Genomic DNA, 21,655 nt, shown 5'->3' on the forward strand with positions numbered 1-21,655 from the left:
CGCAGTCTCCTGAGTGGGCCACAGTTAAGGGGAAAATTTCAAGAGAAAGAAAGTGATGTTCTCCAGCAAGCATCGAGCACAACGTATGATGGTATGTGATCACATCACAGTACCCTGTGGTCCCTGGGACTTCCCATAAAGGGACTGTGTGTGGGCAAGGAGGGGCAAAGGCTGTTAGAACTGGCTTCTTGCCACCAGTACCACAGTGCCAGAACACAGCTGGGTTTTCAAGAAAAAAGATGTTCCCTCTTCCAGCTTCCCATGCAGCTAGGAACAGTCACGTGACCTCGTCTGGCCAAGCAGATGTAAGGGACATATGCTGCGAGGGTCCCGGGGGAGACTGTCCTTCTGGACAAAAGAGAGAGGCCTGGATGGAGAGGTTCTTTTCCCCTGCCTGCTCCCTTCCTGGGATGGGATGCTGCCGGGTAAGAACATGACATTTGGAACTGTGACAGCCATGAGGTGAAAGGCCATGAGAAAACTCAAAATTCTCATAGAAATTTTGATATTGTTGAACTGTTTAGCATGGAATCACCTATCTCCAGACTTCCTGTTATATGAGAAAAATAAGCACCTATTTAAGTCACTCTTTCTTACAGCAAAGAAGCATCCCTAGTATCACATCCAAATTGCTTCAGTGTGTTCATTCACTTATCTAATCGTTCATTCATTTCATCAGCAAATATCAAGTATGTACTGCAAGCCAGTCATGGTGGAGGGAAGGGAGGCCGTGGCCATCATCAAGATGTGCATGGTTCCTGGCCTCGGGATTTCTGAGCTTGGAGGGGAAACACACAGAACAAGTGTGACGGATCAGTGTGTTAACAAGAAGGAATGTGCAGGAATGCTATTGGAGTACAGAACAAAGGTAGTTAGCCTGGGCGAGCATCAGAAAAGTTCTTGAAGGCTAGTGTATTATTATTTGGCACTAAGTGCTATAATAGAGAGACCTCAAAATACAGCACCTCAAATAAGAGAGGTTTGCTGTCTTGTTTTGTTTTTCCTGTTCCTGTAACAGTCTGAGCTCTGCCCTCTGTAACCTATGGCTTCCCTCTCTGGACAAAAGATAGCATCTCCCCACAGTGGGGAGTGGGGAGTGAACGTGATGGGCAATCAGCTCCCTTATTAGGGATGAGAACTTGAAAATATACAAATTTCTGCCCACATTTCATTGGCCATATCTTTTTGTGTGACCACATCTAACTTGGAAAGTGGGAGGAGGGGCTTGGAAATGCGGCCTTGAGCTAGGCAGCCAGGTGGCAGCTGTCACTCAGGGAGGCTCTGCTGCTAAAAAAAAGAAGGGGAAAGTGGTCCTGAGGGACAGGTGGCAGGCAGTCAGGCCTGGTAAAGGACCGGGCTACTTACCTCTCAACCCTGACACCAGTGGGGAGTCATTGAAGGGTTTTAAGCGGGAAGTACATGGTCACATTTGTGTTTTTAAAAGATCCCTGTGTAAGCCCTGGCCCAGCTGAGTAGCTCAGTTGGTTAAAGCGTTGTCCCAATACACCAAGGTTGCGGGTTCAATCTCCAGTCAGGGCACATACAAGAAGCAGCCAATGAATGCATAAACAAGTGGGACAACAAATTGATGTTCTCTATCTCTCTCTCTCCCCACTCCCTTCCTCTCTTCCTCTCTCTCTCAAATCAATACATAAAAAAATAAAATAAAAAAGACCACGGGGGCAGAGCTGGAGGACAGGTGGAGGGCACCTGTACAATGCAGGAGCGGTGCAGAGACTGTTGCAGGGAATCTGACGACAATGGTGACCTGCACTCGGTGGAAATGGACAAAAGGGATTACGGATCCAGGCACATTGTTTGGCTGAGTGAAAATTTTTTTGTATAGCAAGGTATAATAAGGACTGGATGGAATTCCAATGTGAGTTGAAAGCACATAACGCCTTTATTCAACCCCATTTTCCATTGATCAGGAGGTCTTCAGAATCCCCCAGTTCCTATGTCACCTTAGTGGAACTAAACTTGAGTGACCCAAGACGACATTGTGAGGGCCAGTGAGCTCTCCTGTCCAGCAGAGCCAGGCCTGTAATGGGGTCAGGCTGTGCTTCCCTACTACGAAGTGGGTAGGGAAGACATATTTTGCAAACGATTTCAGGTTCCCCCCCTCCCCCGCCAGGGTCATGACCAATGGTCAAAAGGCCATGTGGCCCAAAGAACACATGCTGGTGTCTCCTCAAGGAGGTGGCACCGAAGTGTCCTTGGAGGACAAGAATGGTGACAAAGTCCCAGAAAGGACACTCAAGGCTCTCCCATCACCCAACACTCTCCCTTTTCAGCCTCATCTCTGGAGCAAAAGATGGATATTCTGATCATTTTAACATGGAAACTTAGCTTTCGTTTTTTCTACCTTTCTTTGCCACCCTTGAAGGATAGAATGCCAATTTTTTTTTCCCTTCCTAGGAAGGTCTGACGATTAAAGGTGTCTGAGACCGTGAGGAAAGCAGAATGGTTTTTTCTAGCTGGTGTTCTGGCCTTATCAAAGACACCATGGAAAAGCATGAAGGACGGTGGGGTTTGGAGGAACGGGCTGCGCTTTTCTAGAAGCAGGACTTCCTTGAGGAGTTGGGGGGGTGGACTGACTGCAGTGGAGAAGTGAGCATTCAGCCCCTCTCCCTGGCAGGGCCTGGGAGGAATGACCGTGATGGGGAGGGGCACCCAGTAAAGATGGACCCAGTCCCCAGCTAAGCCCCCAGTTCTCAGGTCCCACACATGTCTCAGAAACAACAGTCGCCTGACCTCAAGGACCCTGCAAAAGCAGGAAGGAGAGGCACCAGCACAGTGGCCTGCGTGGATTAAGGACCAGTACAGGCCCCGCCCCAGACACCTTGCCGCTGGACAGCCCCAGTTGGATTTCCCCGCGCTCAACAAGCTGGAGACCGGAAGTCAAGGCTAAGTCGAGTTTTGGAGAATGAGGAAATGAGAACTTTCATGCAACCCTGGGTTTGTGAACTGAGACTTATACTTGCTACCCCTCCGGTCCCGTTCCTGCAGGGACCCTGGGCGCCCGCCAGCCTAGTCCAACCCTTGTGTTGGGATCATTCCCATGTCCCCGTCTCTATTACTTCCAGGAGTGATTCAAGGGGCAGTGCCCCTCACTCCTCAAAACCCCAAAGGTCTCTCCCTCCCTCCTCTGAAACCTGAAGCTCCTGGTGAATTCCGGTGAATTCTCTCTGCTACGCTGGGACTGGGCCCCCGACTTGGGCAGGAGCTCCAGGAAGGTAGAGATGTGACCCTTACTCCTAACTCTGCGCTGATCATTGGAGCACCTGCTCAGTCAGCAGACCTGCCGCAGGGCACAGGACTTGACTGACCCTTTGTCAACCCCCTTTTCCCCCTCATCCACGCCACAGAGCTTGTTGCCACATCTGCCAACGCCCTGGGCAGACACCAAGTTCCCTCTGTCTACACCCAGCCCGCCTCTGGGATGACCCCCAGTTATCCAATCAGCAAGGAGGTGTGGGGGTGCCTCCTCCTAGGACAAGCCTCACCTACTTCCTCCTCTGCCTGCCATAAATGGGCAGATTTTGCTGGAGCCTGATGTTGAGAAATGAGCTCGTTTTGTATTGAGAGCTCCTAAGCTCTGTGTACACCAGGACCGCAGCAGATGTAAACACTGGCAGCCTCTCCTTTCCAGCTAGATAAACTTCAGGCTTTCAGGGCGGGACACTGCCCCAGCACACTCAGTGTCTAAAAAAGGTGTCAGCTGCAGCCCCTGCTCTGGGTGGGGGCCAGTGCTCCCCCTCCGCTGAAGCCCCAGATTCTGGGCCACAGATGCTCAGGACCAGGGAGAATCAATCCTCTAGCTTATGGACAAAGGGGGTCTATCCACGAGGAATAAATCCTGGAATGCTACGGAGACCCCAATGTCTTCCCTACCCATCCTATGCAGACATGGGCCTTCAGTTTAAGCTTTAGGTCCTGTGAAAATAAGAATGCTACTCCCTTCACCCCTGGCAGGATATTTTAACTCGACTCACCATTTGTTATTCATTTATACACCTGATATTTACTGAGTATCTACTATGTGTCAATATGCCCAGCGTTATACTGCTCTGCCCACTCAGAGTTTCATGAAATCCCATCATTAGGGCTGGTCCCATTAGTTTAAGGCTTTGATATCTATATGTGTTAGATGTAAGTAGATACATAGATATATGATACATTTATAAGATTTCCTATCCCTCATCTCTGAGTCATCATTTAAATTTTATTCATTGTCAATCAACCAACATTTATAGGGCACTTGTGATGCACTGGCAACTCTCCTAGACACAGGACATAAACAGGACACAGTCCAGGCCCTGGGGAGCAGCCCCCAGCGGTGCTGCATGGAGGTGGCTTTGATCCGTCTCCAGAGACAGGAGGCGGACAGACCAGTAAAGGCTGTGGAGGACAGAGGGGAGCAATCAGAAATGCCGCCCCACCTCACTGACGATGGGACCTGGGCAAGCCCTCTGCTCTCGGGGGCTCCCTCTGCTCTTCTCCAAATGAGGAACTAAATTGGGGCTCCTGGATCCTTGAATTTCGTGGACCAATAAAATACCAAAAACCTAACAGAGGGACCCATATAGATCACCAACTTTTTATTCCATTGAGTTAGCAATTTTAGAGAAAAGAAAACCAATCTAACTACCTTCTGACATCACCATTATTTCATGAAAGAAAGTGCATTTTAATCCAAAAGGCAGAAAGGGCATAGTCTCAGAATGGATACTGATCCTTCCAAATGGATTCATTTAGCTGAATAAAAAGCTCACTGCACTGTCCTTGTCCTCACTTTGCCCAGTCCAAGTGAACTATGTTGACCCACAGAACTTTCCAGCACTAAGGCTCACGATGCTGTGTGGGACTCACTGAGGCCACGACCAAGTGGCCCAAGCCCAGCAGCGTCCTCTCTCAGACACTGTTGAAGAAGCACGCAGTCTCGACGCTTCCTGGAGTCCTCCGTTCTCTCCATTTACCTCCCTCATCCCTGCAGCTACCCCCACCTTCTCCTCCCTGAAAAAACAGTTCCTCTCTCCACTCAGTCTTCAGGCATCCAGCCTGGGAGCCAGGAAAGCACAAATCAATGAGGAGCACTGGTGAGCTGACACCTCGTGCCCACCGGCTGCTGTTCAGCCGTGGCTGACACAGACCTGGGCTCCCCAGACTCTACAGAGTGCTGGGAGTGCTCTAAGTGGACCGTGTTCAGCTCTTGCCTCCTTCAGCCACTGTCTCAGCTGCAAAGAGCTGCCTTGTACAAGACCACACACCTTCTTGGGGCTACTTACAACCAGTGATCATTGTGGAAGTGTAAGGACTGGCCACCTTTGCCCGACACAGGGCAACTCTAAAGGGCCATTCTAGTCCAAGCAACCCATGGGGCTGTCCAAGGCTGCTGCCTCCCACAGGGCAGCTCAACTTCCTCCTCCACCCACTGCTGCTTCCTCCTTCCTTCCCCAGCTGTGGACCCCTAATAACCACCATGCACTCTATGCTCTGAATCAAAGTCACTTCCTAGAGTTTCCCAACCTGTGTGTCATCAGCTCAGCCCATCCCAGAGAGAACCAGTGGCCAGCCTTTCCCTCTCCACTTGCTGGTGGAGGGGACGTCCCATACACAAACCTCAATGAGCGAACCAGAGTCTTCATATGCCCGTGGGAGCTAAAGGAATTCAAATATGTTTTTTCCCCTTTCCAAAAGACTAGCCTTCAAGGCTATTGTAAAGAGACAGACTCAGCAGGTCAACCCTGAGCAGCGAGGCTGATCAGTAACCCCTTAGTCCAGGGTGACCTCCACCCTCTCCTTCCATGAAGCTACAAGCACATATTTGAAAAGCTGCAAGAGCACATGGCTTAAGGAGGGAATCAAAACTCAGGTTTAATACCTTCAAAATAGAGTCCCCATTACATAGGCAATGGCAGTGGCAGGATGATGGGGGGCTGGGGAATTTGCCCTGTTATGGACTTCTATGACTGGTGATACTCTCTCTACGGTCCCGGACCTGCGCTGTGCTTGCACCTGAAGTTCAGCAAACTCCAGCTACCTGGGAGCAGGAAGCAGAACAGCAAAAAGGGAAAGTTGTCTTGTGCTTACATCCTATTCTACACATTCTGCTTCTGAACCGCGGCCAGCAGAGCAGGAGACTGAAACAAGCCCCAACGCTGAGTGGATGCTGCTGCCGCCACCAAAAGAGGTCAAAGGCAGAGGCCCTTCAGCGAAGTGCAGACATCCAAACACAGGCTGGTGGCTCACTCCATGGAGGCAGCAGGCCCCTACCCTGTGGCCTGGCCAAGCCCAGAGCCAGCCATGTCTGGAGCAGGCTCTGGGAAGGCAGGAGTCACAAGGGCCTCACAGTATACACACCCACAGGAGGAGTAACAGCCCAGGAAGCAGACCCTCCCCAAGGTGCAGGACTGGATTCCCAGGAGGCCGACCACAAGCTTCACACAGCAAGGACACCAGGGCTGGTGAATGAGAGCCCTCCTCTGCTTTAATGAGGGACACACCCTGCCCGCCTTCAGGTTCCACACACACACAGGTGTGCTCAGCCGCACACATACAGTCACCCAGGAACAGCACCGCAGCTTCACCCAGTGGCCGACACACGCACAGTCGGAGACCAAGAACAGATTCCTGTGGGTTTGCCCCTGGGGAGCAGCTCCACCCTAGGGGGAGCAGCTCCATCCAGCCTCCCCAGGGCTCACAGTGAGCCCAGTCCTTGTCCAGTGAGAGTGGTTCTCAAAGTGAGGTCCCCAAACCAGCACCATCAGCATCATTTAAGCACTCGTTAAAAGTGCTTGGAGTTCCGTCTTCCCTGCAGAGCCCCCAGCTCTCTGGGGGTCTCCCGTGGGCCAGCCCCTGGGCTGAATGAACTTTACCCATATCATCTCATTTAAAACTCACAAATATAGTAAGCCTTCATTTATCATTGTTGATGATTTCTGCAACTTCAAGCAAAACAACACATAATAAAACCTACTTTACCCTAAGCTAATTGATATAAACAAAAGTTAAGCTCCCACAACATCTCATCAACGTTATAATGAAACAACATTGAATGAAACATTATTCAAGGACTTGCTATATACCAACAGACATACACATTTTTTTCCTCTTTTTTTTCCTTTTTTTTTCAGCTAGGAAAGCTGAAGTTCAAAGTCTGGTGTCAGTGAAACCGACTCACACCCAGTCTGGCTCCCAAGTGCATGCTCCTAATCACTTTCTAGATGTAACTCCTGGCCCAGGATGAATATAAACACCCCACCAAGGACTGTGCCCTCCATGCCAGCTGCCACCCCTGCCGCCCTTATTTCCCCCAGGTCTCCCCCTGCCTGGCAGCTGGTCCTAAATCTTTCCTCAAGAAACAAGCTGGGCCATCCAAGCAGGGGTGGGACGAGGGGCGGGAGCCAAAGCCCCGACTCAAGAGCAGGCACCACCTCTGCCAAGGCCCTCACTGGCCGGCACAGGAGAGCAGCGGGAAAGGCAGTGCTTTTGGGCTGGCGGCCCGGCCTGCACCCCAAAGCCCGGAGAGAAAGCCGGCTGCGCGGCTGACCGGTGGATCCAAAGCCTGCTGCCGTGTGCTCGTCTGGTCCCAAGCGGTTCCTGAGTAGTACTAGGAGGGACCTGGGTTTGAGTCCTGACTTGTCACCAACTTGCTGAGTGACCTGGGCTGGTCATATCTCTCCTTGGAATCTGTTTTTTCATTTCTGCAGTGAAGGGGTTGACCCATAATTAACAAGGGTAACTCCTGCTTTGAAACCGGGTCTTGGATTTTAGATTTCCATGTGACATTGGAGAAGTCTGGCCGGGACATGGGATTCTGAAATGCCAATGGCTCTGGAACCCACTCTCTGCTCAGCCTGACTCATGTCTGTTTGAGACTTGGGAGTGCCTGCTGGTTTCCCTGACGTGCCTGGCTTTGCACCTACTCCTCTCTCCCCTGTACACTCCCGCCAAGGAGGAGTTCTCTCCTGTAGCATATCCAGGCAGAGCACCGGGAGCCAGAAGGAGCTGAGGAGCCAGACCCTTGTCCCAGACCCAGAGGCAGCCATGGGAACCTGTGCAGATACCAACATCTCATCTGACCTTGAGAGCAACACCACAGGCGTCACGACCTTCTCCATGCCTGGCTGGCAGCTGGCACTGTGGGCCACAGCCTACTTGATCCTTGTGCTGGTGGCCGTGATGGGCAATGCAACAGTCATCTGGATCATCCTGGCCCATCAGAGGATGCGCACCGTCACCAACTACTTCATTGTCAACCTGGCCGTGGCCGACCTCTGCATGGCCGCCTTCAATGCTGTCTTCAACTTTGTCTACGCCAGCCACAACATCTGGTACTTCGGCCGCGCTTTCTGCTATTTCCAGAACCTCTTCCCTGTCACAGCCATGTTTGTCAGCATCTACTCCATGACCGCCATCGCTGCAGACAGGTAGGAGGCAGTGGGGGTTGGGAGAAGCTGGTGGGAGCCAGCTCACTTTGCTGGGGCTCAGACAAGGCTGGTGACTTGCCCAAAGTTTCACTGCAAGTTAAGTGTGGGACCCAGGAAATTGCCTCCCAGCCCGATCATGATACAAAACTATGCACCTGGAAGGCAGAGGATGATGGGACTGAAGCAGGTGAGTTTAAGGTTAGACACAAAAAGAACTTTATACCAGATGGCTGTTCAAGGCTGTGGGGCAAGAGTGGCAGTATTTTAGGAACTTTTTGGAGTGTTCTTTCCTGTGGTTGGTCTTTACTAGGAGGTCTGTCATTTGCCACAAAGAAATTGCTTACATGGTTTTTCTATTCCTAGACAGATTACATGAGGGGAAAATTTAATCTTGCATGCAGCTACCATGTAACTACATGGGCCAGTCATTTTCCTGAGGCTGCTCTCAGGGCTGCAGACATGACTTCAGACAGTGGGTCAGGGAGGGGTGGAGGAGTGACTGGTAAGCAAATAGGGAATCCTTTTTTAAAAGTTTTTTTTTTAACCTCACATGAGGACATTTTTCCATTGCTTTTAGGGAGAGGGAAAGGGAGAGAGGAGAGAAGGGAAACCTTGAAATGACAGAGATGGTTGCCCCCTCACACACACCCCAACCAGGGTATGCGCCCAGGCCGGGGATCAAAACAGAGACCTCTCGCTCTATGGGACAGGACAACGCTCCGACCAGCTGAGCCACAATGGCCACGGCTTGGATCTTTTAAAAGCTGGTTGGGGCAGGCAGGTCCCAGTGTGAATGTAGAAGGGGACTGTGTGTCCCTGAGGGAGTGTGGTTGAGACAGACAGCAAACAAAAAGAAACAGAGGGAAGACACCAGGCAGGTGTGGGAGGCGGGGCGGGGGCTCAGGGCCCTGAGAGACACAGACTCCTCGTCAGGATGGTTTGATGAGGCTCATGGTCCCCCATCCCAACCCAGCTACCCAGCAACCCCTTGCCTACAGCGGCTCACTTCTCAGCTCTTGGTTGTTTTATTAATAGAGTTTCTCTGAAGATTTCACTCAAGAAATTTATTTCTACTAATTAAAAACTAAAAAAAGCTATGCCGGGTGGCTCCGTTGGTTGAGCGTTGTCCCGTACACCAAAAGGTCGTGGGCTTGACCATAGCCAGGGAGCGTACCTGGCTGCGGACTTGGTCCCCAGTCGGGGCGTGTGCAAGGGGCAACAGACCGATGCCTCTCTCTCTTCTCGATGTTTTTCTCTCTCTACCCCCTACCCTCTCACAAATGAATAAACATATCCACAGGAGAGGATTAAAAATAATAATAATTTTAACATAATAAAAACATAATAACAAAAAGAAAGTTTAAAAAGCCATTCATCTGGGCCAACCTTCTAATTCTGCACCGAGGGAAACTGAGGCTAGACAGATGGTCAGGATCCCCTGAAGTCAGCCAGCATGAGACAAGGGTGGGGCCACGTGCCCAGAACCCAGACACCCCACCCCCTCCATCACCACGAAGAACACCTTAACAGCCCCTGGACAATCTGAAAGTCCCTCTAAGATTTTTTCCTTTACTTAACAAGTACTTGAGTGTGTCCTCTGTTTCAAGCACTGCAGAATGCACACGAGTGGAAAAATTGTCCCAGAATCATAACCTCATGAACACTTCCTTTTTAAAGGGGGTCGGGGGGGGTGGGAACGGACTGCGGAAGGCAGGGAGGGAGCCAGGGGACCAGGCAGGAGGCTGCTGCACAGGTGAGAGAGGACGGTGGCTCAGGTCAGGTAGTAACAGTGCAGACCTGTCCATTGATTTCTGCATTCATTCGTATATTCACTGCGTACTATGTACAGACACTGTTCTGGGAACTGAGTGGGAAAAACAGTTGAAGATGCCTGCCCTGGTGAGAATTTAAATAATAAACATGTGAATAAACATATATTGTATTTTGAGATCACAAGAGCTATGGGAAAGTACTAGGAAGGGGAAAGGGGGTCTGAGGTGCTTGGGTGTGTGTGCTGGGGGTAGGGGGCAGGTTGTAGTATTAGATGAGGTGTCAGAATTGGCTTTATTTTGAGCGTGGGATTTGAGCAGGCAGGAAGGAGGTGAGAGAGTGAGCCCCAGGGCTCCGGGGAAGGAATATTCCAGGCAGAAGACGCAGCAGCAGCAAAGGCCTATGGCAGGCGCACGCCTGGGGTGTGGGGGGAGCACAGGAGGGAGTCCTCACCCGGGCAGGGTGCACATGCTCCTGGTGCAGAGCACAGACTCGGCTGCCCACTGCATGCCCCAGACCTCAAGGCATGAGCTTCCCTGCTCAGGGCAAGGGCTGAATAAAATGTGAGGTCTTCTGTCCTGGCCTTGTCCCAAGGTCCAGATTAATCCCGGGGAAGAAGACGCAGGGATCATCCTGGACCAAAAGTATTTCCAGTAAATTTAAAGGAAATAAATACATAGGAATAATCACACTCTCAAGTCCTGAGCCCCAGCTGCCTGCAGACACTTCTCATGCATCTTTCTTATTCGCTCTGCACAGCAACCCCAATGGCACAAATTATGATCGTCCCACTTCAGAGGAGAAAACAAAAACAGAACCCAAAGAGCTTAGGTCATTTGCTTAAGAGCCTATTTCTGGGAAGCAGCAGAGTCAGGATGCAAATCCAGGCCAGCCCGAATCCAAAGTCTCAGGCCTGCTCCCCTGCCAATAGAACAAGAAAGCTCTCCTTTCCCATCCCGCCTCCCAGAACAGGAAGGACTCCTGAGCCCACAGGTTGTCACCCTAGTCTCCTGCATCGTCTAGGGGTGCTAAAGGACCCTGAGGGACAGGGCCTACTTCTCCTGTCCTGCTAGGGTGCTCGGCCTGGGTCCAGGCTGTCGAGGGGCAGAGTTGGCCTGGGGCCACGCTGCAGTCAAGGGAGAAGGTCAGTGCCCAGTGTGCGGGTGGAGGGGTCAACAATCACGTAGTCCCGACATGCACCACCTGCGACCACGAGCTGTGGGCAGAAATGTGAGGGGCCATGAACTTGGAGGGGGGCCACAGTCACAAATGTAGGCAGCACAGCACGGTGTGCGAGGACTCCAGCCGTGCCTGGCACTGTCACCAACAGATATCGCAGAAACTTCTGTTGTGCAGAAATTGCAAAGTATCACCTCCATTCCCTGCCACTTCAAAATTTCCACAGTGTCCAGACCTGCTGCTAAATCTTGTTGTTCAGTGGGTTGATAAAGAAGCAGACATATTGCTGTGTTCCAAATTTGTTTTATATTTTCATGATGGTATTTCAGTATAATTGGTTGTCTTTGTAATCCTGTGTACTCTACCCACAGCCGGGGAACAGCAGAGCTGTCCCATGGCCAGAGTGAGCCTGGTGTGGGAAGCAGTGACACATGAAGGCTGGCCAGTGCACTGGTCACGTGCAGAGGTCATTGAATCCCGCATTTAAAGATTGGGCCCTGCGCTGTCTGCTAATGCAGCCACAGCCACATGAGGTCTGTCTGGGAAAAGTTCAGCCATTCTTTTTTTTTTTTTTTAAGATTTCATTTTATTTTTTTAGAGGGGAAGGGAGGGAGAAAGAGAGGGAGAGAAACACTAATGTGTGGCTGCTTCTTGCACACCCGCTACTGGGGACCTGGCCTGCAACCCAGGTATGTGCCCTGACTGGGAATCAAACCAGTGATACCTTGCTTTGCAGGCCGGCATGTGGGGGGGCTCCACCCTCAGAGCACCCCCGGCCACCATGGATGAGAATAAGCCTACCAAGACATGATCTGCTTGGGGAGGAAAGGTAGCCAATCTCTCAAAGGACAAGGGCCAAGAGCCTTTTCCTCGATGGACTTTTATTAGGTTCATTTTGCACAGGAATACAGGTAAAGTTCATTAATTATTATTAGGCAGTAAGGATCAAACAACAGATAACATACAAAGAACTCTGAGGGCCTATTTTGAGTCAGGGCCAGTAAGCTAAAGAGCATAAAACTTTGAGGAACAAACTTCTTACTTGGACCCCTATCATTTAATTGAGAGCATTCTAAACAAAGCAGGTTTCACAGGATTTTACATATTCTTTCTTAGGCCTGATCACCCGGGGAACCCGCCCCTTCCAACACAGGGTGACACCCACCACCAGCATTGTTTCAGGCTTAAGTAGGGCAGGGAAAGTAAGGCAGCCAAGAGATTAGGACACTTCTTGAGACAGAATGTGGACTTGGGCTATGTCAAAGCCGAGGGGAGAGGGTCCATCACCCCCTTTTGCTATAGCCCCCCAAGTCCTTCTCTGGGGGCTCCCCGTGATTGTACCTGTCTTAGGTCAGTCCCCCCTTGGGGAATCTTACCCATCATTGGCTAACTGACCAAGCACTGGGGGCCAGGCAGGGTGAAGTAAAAGGAGCAGAAGCTGCGCTCCTGCCAGGGAAATAAGCTTTGTCTCCTTAGTGGCTTATGGTCTGAATGTCACTCTCTCAGCCTTAGCCATAGGGGGTTACAGATTCTGAAACTAGGCAGGGTGGTTCCCAGCACCGGCACTCAATCCACTGAATCACACCAGCCAGGGCAAGTCCAGCCATTCTTAATATATGGAGAATGATTTGTGTGACATCAGTGTAGCCTGCCAGCCAAGGAGGGTGGACCGGAATGCACATGTGTGAACAATGACAACTTCACTGTACTAGTCAGTGGGGGTACTACACGCCACTGAGTGAGCCTGTGTGTACTGTGTGGCCATCGCATTCAAAATGACTGAGCAACTAGAGCAATAAATCTGCATCAAATGTTGCATTAAGCTTGAACATTCCTCTGTGGAAACTATTCTGATGATTCAGAAGGCTGCAGCCATGGACAACTGGGGATTGGCAGCTTCATCACGACAATGTGCCTGCTCATGCATCACATCTGATGCAGTTTTTTTGTGAAACATCAAATCACCCAGGTAACTCAGCCCCCCTACAGCCCAGATTTGGTGCCCTGTGACTTCTGGCTTTTCCCAAGACTAAAATTACCTTTGAAAGGGAAGAGATTTCAGATCGTGGATGAGATTCAGGAAAATACAATGTGGCAGCTGATAGAGACTGAGAGAACTGTGTGAGGTCCCGAGGTGCCTATTTGAAGGGGACTGAGATATCATTGTTTTAAGTATAATGTTTCTTGTATCTTGTATTTTCATCAATAAATGTCCCAATTTTTCATAGTGCCTGGCTGGGTATTTTCTGAACAGACCTCATATATGCCTAAGTTCTAATTAATTAAAATTAAAATTTCAGTTCCTCAGTCATATTGGTCATGTGTGGTTAGGGGCTGTTGAACAAGACAGTGCATATACAGAGTATTCCGACCACTGCAGAAAGCTGGTGAGCAGCGCTGCTTTGGTCTTTGTCCAGGAGACTGCTGGGCTCTGCTGAAGTTTCTGAACAGAAGAGGGACTGGCCTAGGGCTGAAGGGCTTGTCAGGGCTGAGCTTCAGACAGATGTCCAGAGGTGGACTTCCAGTGTGGCCATAGCGCTCTCCTGTGGCCATCTGAGAGCAAGCCCATACTCAGAGGACAGTGCTGTAGTGGGGGCTCCGTGGGGTTCAGGCCACTTCACTAGGGTGCCATGTGGCTGTGGGATGTCACCGGCCCAGCTGGCTCTCTGCGGGTCACCAGCAGCAGTGTGGGGCATGGGGCTAGAGGGTATGGGCCTGTAGTGGGGGAGGGTGTGGGGGAGAGGGAGGTCAGACAGGAAGGTGCCCACTGCTCATACCGCCCTTTGCTCACAGGTACATGGCCATCGTCCACCCCTTCCAGCCACGGCTGTCAGCCCCTGGCACCAGAGCGGTCATTGCTGGCATCTGGTTGGTGGCCCTGGCCCTTGCCTTCCCACAGTGCTTCTACTCTACCATCATCATGGACCAGGGAGCCACTAAGTGTGTAGTGGCCTGGCCCGAAGACAACGATGGCAAGATACTCCTTCTGTAAGGCTGGGAAAGGGGTGGGGGAAGCATGGTGTGTGTGTGTGTGTGTGTGTGTGTGCATGTGCATACACCCAACAATGCATGTGTGTGTGTACAGGGCACACACATGTGTCTGTGAGTGTACTTGGGATTATGTAAGTACGCATACATGCTAAAAGTGACATCACTTACTAAGTATCAGGCTTGCTCTAAGCACATTACATATATGAACTCATTTAATCCCCCTAACATTAAGAGGTACGTATTATTATTATTCCCATTTTTCAGATGAGAAAACTGAGGCACTGAAAAACTAAGTAATGTGCCCAAGACCACACATATATAGTAAGGGCTGAGACAAGGAGTTAAATATAGGCAGTGCTGCTTCACAGCCCAATCTGCTCCCCACTCCACCACTGAAATCAGGATGTGTGCGTTTTTAAATGAGGACACGGATGCTTGCACATGATGCCACCTGTACAGGCACACTGCACCCACTCATGTCTGTGAGTGTGTGTATAAGTATACAGGTATGCTTATGGATGTGTGTGCCCATAGGTTCGTGTTCAGAAATGTGTGTAGGTGTGTGTTTTGCACTGTGAAAGCTTGGGCCGCAAGGTCAGGGTATTCAGGCAGAAAGACAGGCAGGTGACAGAGCCTAAGATGTTTTTGGGAGGATGCCTGGTGCCTGCCTTGTGCTGAGGTGGGCACCAAGGGATCTGGGGTGGGCATGGGGTAAAAGAACTCAGGATGGCCCAGCCACTGGGTGACCCTGGGTAAGTCTTTTCCCTTTCTGGGTTCCATTTGCCTAATTCTCATGGCATGGCTTCCTGATCCCCAAGCACGGCATGGTTGGTTAGTAGAGGACAAAGGACGGGTTGAGGTGTTGTAGTCACAGCCGGGGAAGACAGCCCTGCTCAGTTCCTGCTGGCTAGAAGACCCTTCATAGTCACTTAGCCTCTCTGACCCTTCGGCTCCTTCTCTCTCAAATGGGGCTTATTTATTATACAAGAACCTTGCTCAAGGGTGGTTGTGAGCACATATGAGAAAATGTAGCAAAAGCCCTAGCACCATGCCCATCACAGACCTGGCGAGCCAGTATGTGGCGGTTTAAATATGGGACATGAAAACAAACTTGAAGGCGGCAGATTTAGTCCAACAAGAACCCAGCTGCCCAAGCATGAAGATGTGCATGCTCTGAGATGGGGGCTGCCAGGTCACCATAGCAACACAGTCCCCGCTTCCACCTCCTTTAACACCCTCCCCCAACGCCACCCCTGCCTGGTTTACATCTGTCCTGAGCACTGGCCAAGGAGCGGCTGTGCCTTCAGTATAGGGGAAGGTGCCATTCCTTTGAGAAGCCTGTTCCTGGCAATTGTTGAGTTTGCAGGGCAGGCCCTGCCTGGTCTCGCCCTTACCCTGCACCCCACCTTCTCAGAGGGACTCACTGCTCCAGAGCGCTGTTGTGTAGGAAAGCGATCCGGTTTCTGGCTCAGGGAGGGATGGAGAGCCGAATGTTTCGTGACTGGCCACTGGGAGGCAGCATTTCTCCACCCTAATACAGGGCTCTTCTTCCTGAGACGCGGACCAGTAAGAACTTAGGGTACAGAGCACCAGCTCTCTGGGGGTGGGTGGGCAACACATATACACGCACACGACCTGAGAGAAAATACTATTCCGAATTGTTAACAGGGCTGAGGGTGGATAAGGAATTTTACTTCCTCCTTTATGCTTCATGGCATTTTAAATTTTAAACAAATGTATTACTTGGTTAACTTTCGTTTCTATTTATTTATTTATACTTATCTATCACTTGGACGGACGCAGGGATAACACTGGTGTCCCTTTCGAAGCAGGGAAAGCCCTATTGGGCACGTGCACTAGCTAATGTTGCCTTTGTTTATTTTCTTTAAATCAAACTAAGGTCTCAGGAGGCCGCCAGGGGTGGCTCTCCAGGGACAACTCCAGGGCAGCTCGGAGGCGCCCTCGAGGTCCAGGGGACTGAGGAAGTCGCCCCCCGGACCGCCGGTGCCAAGGTCCTCGGCTCTCCCTCCAGGTACCATCTCACAGTGATCGCCCTCATCTACTTCCTGCCTCTCGTGGTGATGTTCGTCGCCTACAGCATCATAGGCCTCACGCTCTGGAGACACACGGTCCCTGGGTACGATGCGCACGGCGCCAACAGGCATTACCTGCAGGCCAAGAAGAAGGTAGGCGCCGGGTCGGTGGGGGTCCGGGGCTTTCCTGGGAAGGGTGGGCCTGGAGGCCTGGTCCCGCCTACGATGCCATTTTTCTGGGCTCAAGGCCTGCCCTCAAGGGGGCGCTGCAGGGCACAGAATCCGCTCGTAACTGGCCCAGGTCCCAGGTCCCAAGTCCCTGGCCAGAACCTGAAGCTGTTCTTGGGCAGGTCTACTTGCCCTTGGTCTTTGGTCAAATAGAAAGTTAATGGAACCTCCCAGAATGTTATGAAAATCATGGAATCCTAAAGCCCCACAGAATTTCAGATACCTCCAAAAACCTCAGAAAGACGATTTTAAAGTCTTAGACTTTTTTAGTAATACAGTGTTTGAGTGAATTTAAGAATTCCTGCAGAACCACAGGGGCTCCTTGATAGAATCACAGAACTCTCAAACGCTGGGACCGCAGAACTCGGAGATTGTGGAGACTTGTCATCTGTCCTGAATTTTCAAAAGAAGTGCCAGTGTCTCCCCGCTCCTGCCATTCAGGGTCCCCAAGGATCCTGACAGTGTTCAAAGCTCATCTTTGACTGCCCACTTCCTGTTAGGCGAGCAGGAGAGGTAATGGGTTAATCCTGTGTATCAGATCCAAGTCTTGGCTTCTCACCTACTATTTGGAACTTTTCAGGGCAATTCAGGGAGGTAGTTGAACATAGGACACCATTTCGTTGTCCTTCATGGAGAGCTGGTCTCCGTTCGCCAGCCCTGGTTTGTCTCCCATCCCTCATGGGGTACTGTGCCGTGCTCAAGCGCACCTGCGGAAATCAGTCAGGATGAGGGAAGTGTCAGCTGGGCCCTGGACAGAGGCTGGGGTCCCAGGTTGGAGCCTCACTACCTATGGATGGAAGGGCTGTGGCAGACACAGATCCCGGGGTGGGGGTGGGGCTGGAAACCCACAGCTGGCATAGGGACTCCCCAAAAGAGGGGTTAGGAGAGAATGCTCATCCACAAGGGATCCAGGATTCGTTTTAGAGGAAGTGGCCACTGAGTTAGGCTTTGAGGACTGAGGACTTCAAAGGAAGGGCAGCAGTGTGGGCAGAGGGACCAGGCTGAGCAAGTACAGCATGGAGGGCTCAGGAGTGTCCAGGAGACTGAGGCCATAATGGTAGACAGGACCTACTGGTTGAGGGCTTCCTAGACTGCCCCTGCCCCTGCCCCGGGAGGATTGGGGCTTGGGGCTTCCAGGCTGAAAAGTGACCTGAGCCTCTTCCGGACCAGTTTGTGAAGACCATGGTGCTGGTGGTGGTGACGTTCGCCATCTGCTGGCTGCCCTACCACCTCTACTTCATCCTGGGCAACTTCCAGGAGGACATCTACTGCCACAAGTTCATTCAGCAGGTCTACCTGGCACTCTTCTGGCTGGCCATGAGTTCCACCATGTATAATCCCATCATCTATTGCTGCCTCAACCGCAGGTGAGCCCTCATCCCATTCCCTCCTCAGCCCTCAGGGCCCCAATCTGGCCCCTGGCCCCATCTGGACCTCCCTGTGCATCTTGAGTCCATACCCCCATGCCTTCCACCCTCACAGGGGCCATCCTTACAGTAAGCACACAGCACAATCCTCCCACTGGTGTGAGCTCCCACCCCCCATGGTTCTCACCATTTGTCTCCTCCTGCCCTGTCTTCTGGGGGCTACATCTGGAACAAAGAGAAGAGAGAAGGCAGAGACAGAGAGATGGAGGAAGGGGGAGAGTCAGAGAGAGCCAAAAGGACAGACAGAGAGGGAGGAAGGAGCCAGGTAAAGGACATGTCCTGGCATTTTTTAAAGGTTTTATTCATTTATTTTTAGAGAAAGGGGGAGAAAGAAAAACACTGATGCATGAGAGAAACATCGATCAATTGCCTTTTGCATGCACCCCACTGGGAACCGAACCCATAACCCGGGCAGGTACCCTGATCAGGAACGGAACTGGCAACCTTCTGTTTTGTGGGACAATGCCCAACCAACTGTGCCACACTGGTCAGGGCTGTCCTGACATTTTTAAGAGCTTCCTGCAATGAGGAAGAACCAAGGGCTTTCCTTGGGCGAGAACAGTCCCAACCCCAGCAGCACGAAGCACTCACAGGAGACCCAGAGCCAACTGATCTGTTCCCCAGGAAGATCACAGTGCCTCTCCTGCCCTCAAGAGGCTCTCGGGGCAGCTGGGAAGTGAGTTTGTCAGAGACAGCCAGGATCTCACACTCCCTCAGATGCCATGTGGTCCTCCCTGCTTTTGTACTTCTGGGGAAGCAGGGAAGCAGGGTCCCAGGGAGGGGCTGGCCTTTTTCTGGGACACTCGGAGAGGTGGGAGGTGCTGGGCTGGGCAGAAACCCCAGGGCCCAGGAACCCTGCTTACAGAGCAGGCCATGCAGCCTCAGAAAACCCTGAAGAAGGTGAGGCCAGGTCAAAGGAGATGAGAGGGGAATGGTGAGTCCTGGCCTGACTGAGAGTGACATGGGCAAGACTGGCCTTGGGCCGCTTTGTTCATGCCTCCTATCACCTCCCTGCCCACACGTCCGGGCCACTCCTGCCACTGGGGTCTTTGCGTTCAAACTTTCTACCCACCTGGGCAAGGCCAGAAGGAAGTGAGAAAACTGTAAAAAGTTTTTGAGTGTTTAATAGGTGCCAGAACCCTCCATTGTCTCCTGCAATGTAAGTAGATAATAGAAGGAGGGGGCGTTGTTCCCATTTTACAGATGAGGAAACTGAGCCTTGGAAAGGAACTTTCCTAAACTCACAGCATGCAACGGAGCCAGCGTTCCCTGTGTCTCCAAGGCCTGTAACCTTGCCCTCCCATCAAACATGTCTCCTGCATGAAGCTTATAGGAGTGAGAACTTGGAAACACGGTCTGTCACATGAGGGAGGGGCCCCCAGCCCTCAGAGTCTGTGTGCTGGTCACTCTCCTGCTACCCACAGACACAGTCCCTGGGAGATGAACAGCACCCCAGGGCTCTGTTTCTCCAAGGGACTCTCCAAGTTCCTGAAATAAGTTCTGCATCATTCGGTATTTGATGACACTAGCTCTGAAGGGGGGCAAGGGGCCATGTGTGCCCCGCACTGTCCCAGGCACTTGGGAGACAGTAGTGAACAGAAACAGTGCTCCTTTCCCCAGCGAGCTGGCGTTCCAGTGAGGCGGACAGACAATAAGCAAACATAGTGAGTACGTGAACCACGTAGTATCTTAGGTGATAAGTCCTACAGGAAAACAGAAAAAAAACGAGAGCTGGGTGAGGGAGCACAGAAAGGGCAGGGGGAAGTAGCAGGCATGGGGCACAGCTTTACAGGATGGTCAGGGCAGGTCGTATTGAGGGGTCTTTTGAGCAAAGACTTGAGGACCGAATGGGCTCTGTCTGGGGAAGAGCTCCAGGCAGAGGGAACAGCCGAGGCAAAGCCTCTGGGGTTAAGGGAAAGACGGGCTGGTGCTCTGACCTGGGGAGCCTTGTGGGTCTCTGAGCCTGAGCGACACAAGCTCCGACTTCCCTGAAAAGAATTAACCCTGGCTGGTGTAGCATAGTGGATTGAATGTGGGCCTGTGAACCAAAGGGTTGCTAGTTCGATTCCCAGTCAGGGCACATGCCTGGGGTGCAGGCCAGGTCCCCAGCAGGGGGTGTTCAAGAGGCAGCCACACATTGATGTTTCTCTCCCTCTTCCTCCTTCCCTTCCCTTCTCTCTAAAAATAAATAAGATCTTTTAAAAATGAAAAGAATCAGTGCAGCAGCTGCGTTGGAACTGGACTATAGCAAGGCAAGGAAAGAGATGGTTAGGTTACTGCAGTAATGCAGGCGAGAGATGGTAGGTTTAGACTAGGGTGAGAAGTGGTCAGAATTTGCATATTGCTGAGGTAAAACCAACAGAATTTGATGGAGGAGAGGTGGCATATGAGAAGAAATCAAGGGTGACTCCCAAGTTCTTGGCCTGAAAACTGGAAGGACAAGGCCATCAGTTGTCAGGAACGGAGGTGAGGAAGACAGTGGAGGAGGGCCGAGGGAGGATGATGGTTAGCTCGGGCTGGGACAGGCTGACTGTGGGTGCAAGGGCCAGAGGCCACTCAGCTCCCGCAATACAGCCATTGGTTGGGCCACACCGTGGAAGCTCGTAGAGCTATGAGGCAAGGAACCAGAGGCGGGCCTGTCTTCTGGGACGTGGAACCCCAGCCCCTGGGAACAGACAAGACAGTTCTCGCCCTCTCGGCTGTCACACAGGGTCTCACTTGTTTCCCTTCCTCTCTGACGGCCAGTATTTCTCACTTATTTCTGTTCCACTGATTTCTCCCGCTTCCTGTCTGCTTCCTCTCATCTCAGTGATGCCGTGGGGAGAGTTATTTTTTAAGCAACTATACCAAAACTTCACAGTTACAAGTGTATATCTTCTTTCAAAGCAATCCCTTCAGGAGAGCATCCCTATTCCACCCAACTGCCAACGCCCTATTTTTTTTTTAAGACTTCTATGAATATTCCTGTAGAAGCCAGTTAACAAGTCAAACAAGAAAATCTATTGCTTTTATATAATTTGTTCCTGGTTTCTTTTTGTGTGTCATTAATAACAAATGGTGTAATTCAGCTCAATCACCCACTTCAATCACTAGGCTTAGCTCCAGATTACTTCTGGCTGTTTCCAAATATTAAATTCACTAAAGACTGTGTCTCGACAGGGACCCTGAACAACGGTAGGTGCTTGGGAGTGAGGCAGTGACCCTCCTGGAGGGGAGAGGGGCTTCTGGAGGCAGGGCAGCCCCACGACAGCCCGTCACTGTCTCCCCGACCGGCTGCTCCAGCTGACCTCCCGCCCCCAGGTTTCGCTCTGGATTCCGGATTGCTTTCCGTTGCTGCCCCTGGGTCACGCCAACTGAGGAGGACAAGATCGAGCTGACTCACACGCCATCCCTGTCCAGGAGGGTCAACCAGTGTCACACTAAAGAGACTTTATTCATAAATGGGGGGGATGTGGCCTCATCTGAGGCCACCAGTGGGCAGGCCGGGGATCCCCAACACGGGGTGCCTGCTGAATCCTGAAGCCCTCTGCCTGGCTGCAGGGTGAGGCTTAGCACCCTCTGAGAAGTCGCAGACCACATCTGAAGAGACCAGATC

General features: G+C 51.5%; 1 protein-coding gene across 1 annotated transcript; it reads left to right on the plus strand.

The window, feature by feature from the left end:
• The first annotated feature begins 7,589 nt into the window (after positions 1–7,589).
• Positions 7,590–21,655, plus strand: TACR2 (tachykinin receptor 2). The gene is made up of 5 exons (XM_028513697.2): positions 7,590–8,432; positions 14,175–14,369; positions 16,405–16,558; positions 17,804–18,000; positions 21,361–21,655. Exons 1-5 carry the CDS (start codon positions 8,050–8,052, stop codon positions 21,578–21,580), a joined length of 1,149 nt encoding a protein of 382 aa, XP_028369498.1. The 5' UTR covers positions 7,590–8,049; the 3' UTR covers positions 21,581–21,655.

The sequence above is a fragment of the Phyllostomus discolor genome, chromosome 5 (genome assembly GCF_004126475.2).
Source record: "Phyllostomus discolor isolate MPI-MPIP mPhyDis1 chromosome 5, mPhyDis1.pri.v3, whole genome shotgun sequence".
Lineage (NCBI taxonomy): Eukaryota > Metazoa > Chordata > Mammalia > Chiroptera > Phyllostomidae > Phyllostomus > Phyllostomus discolor.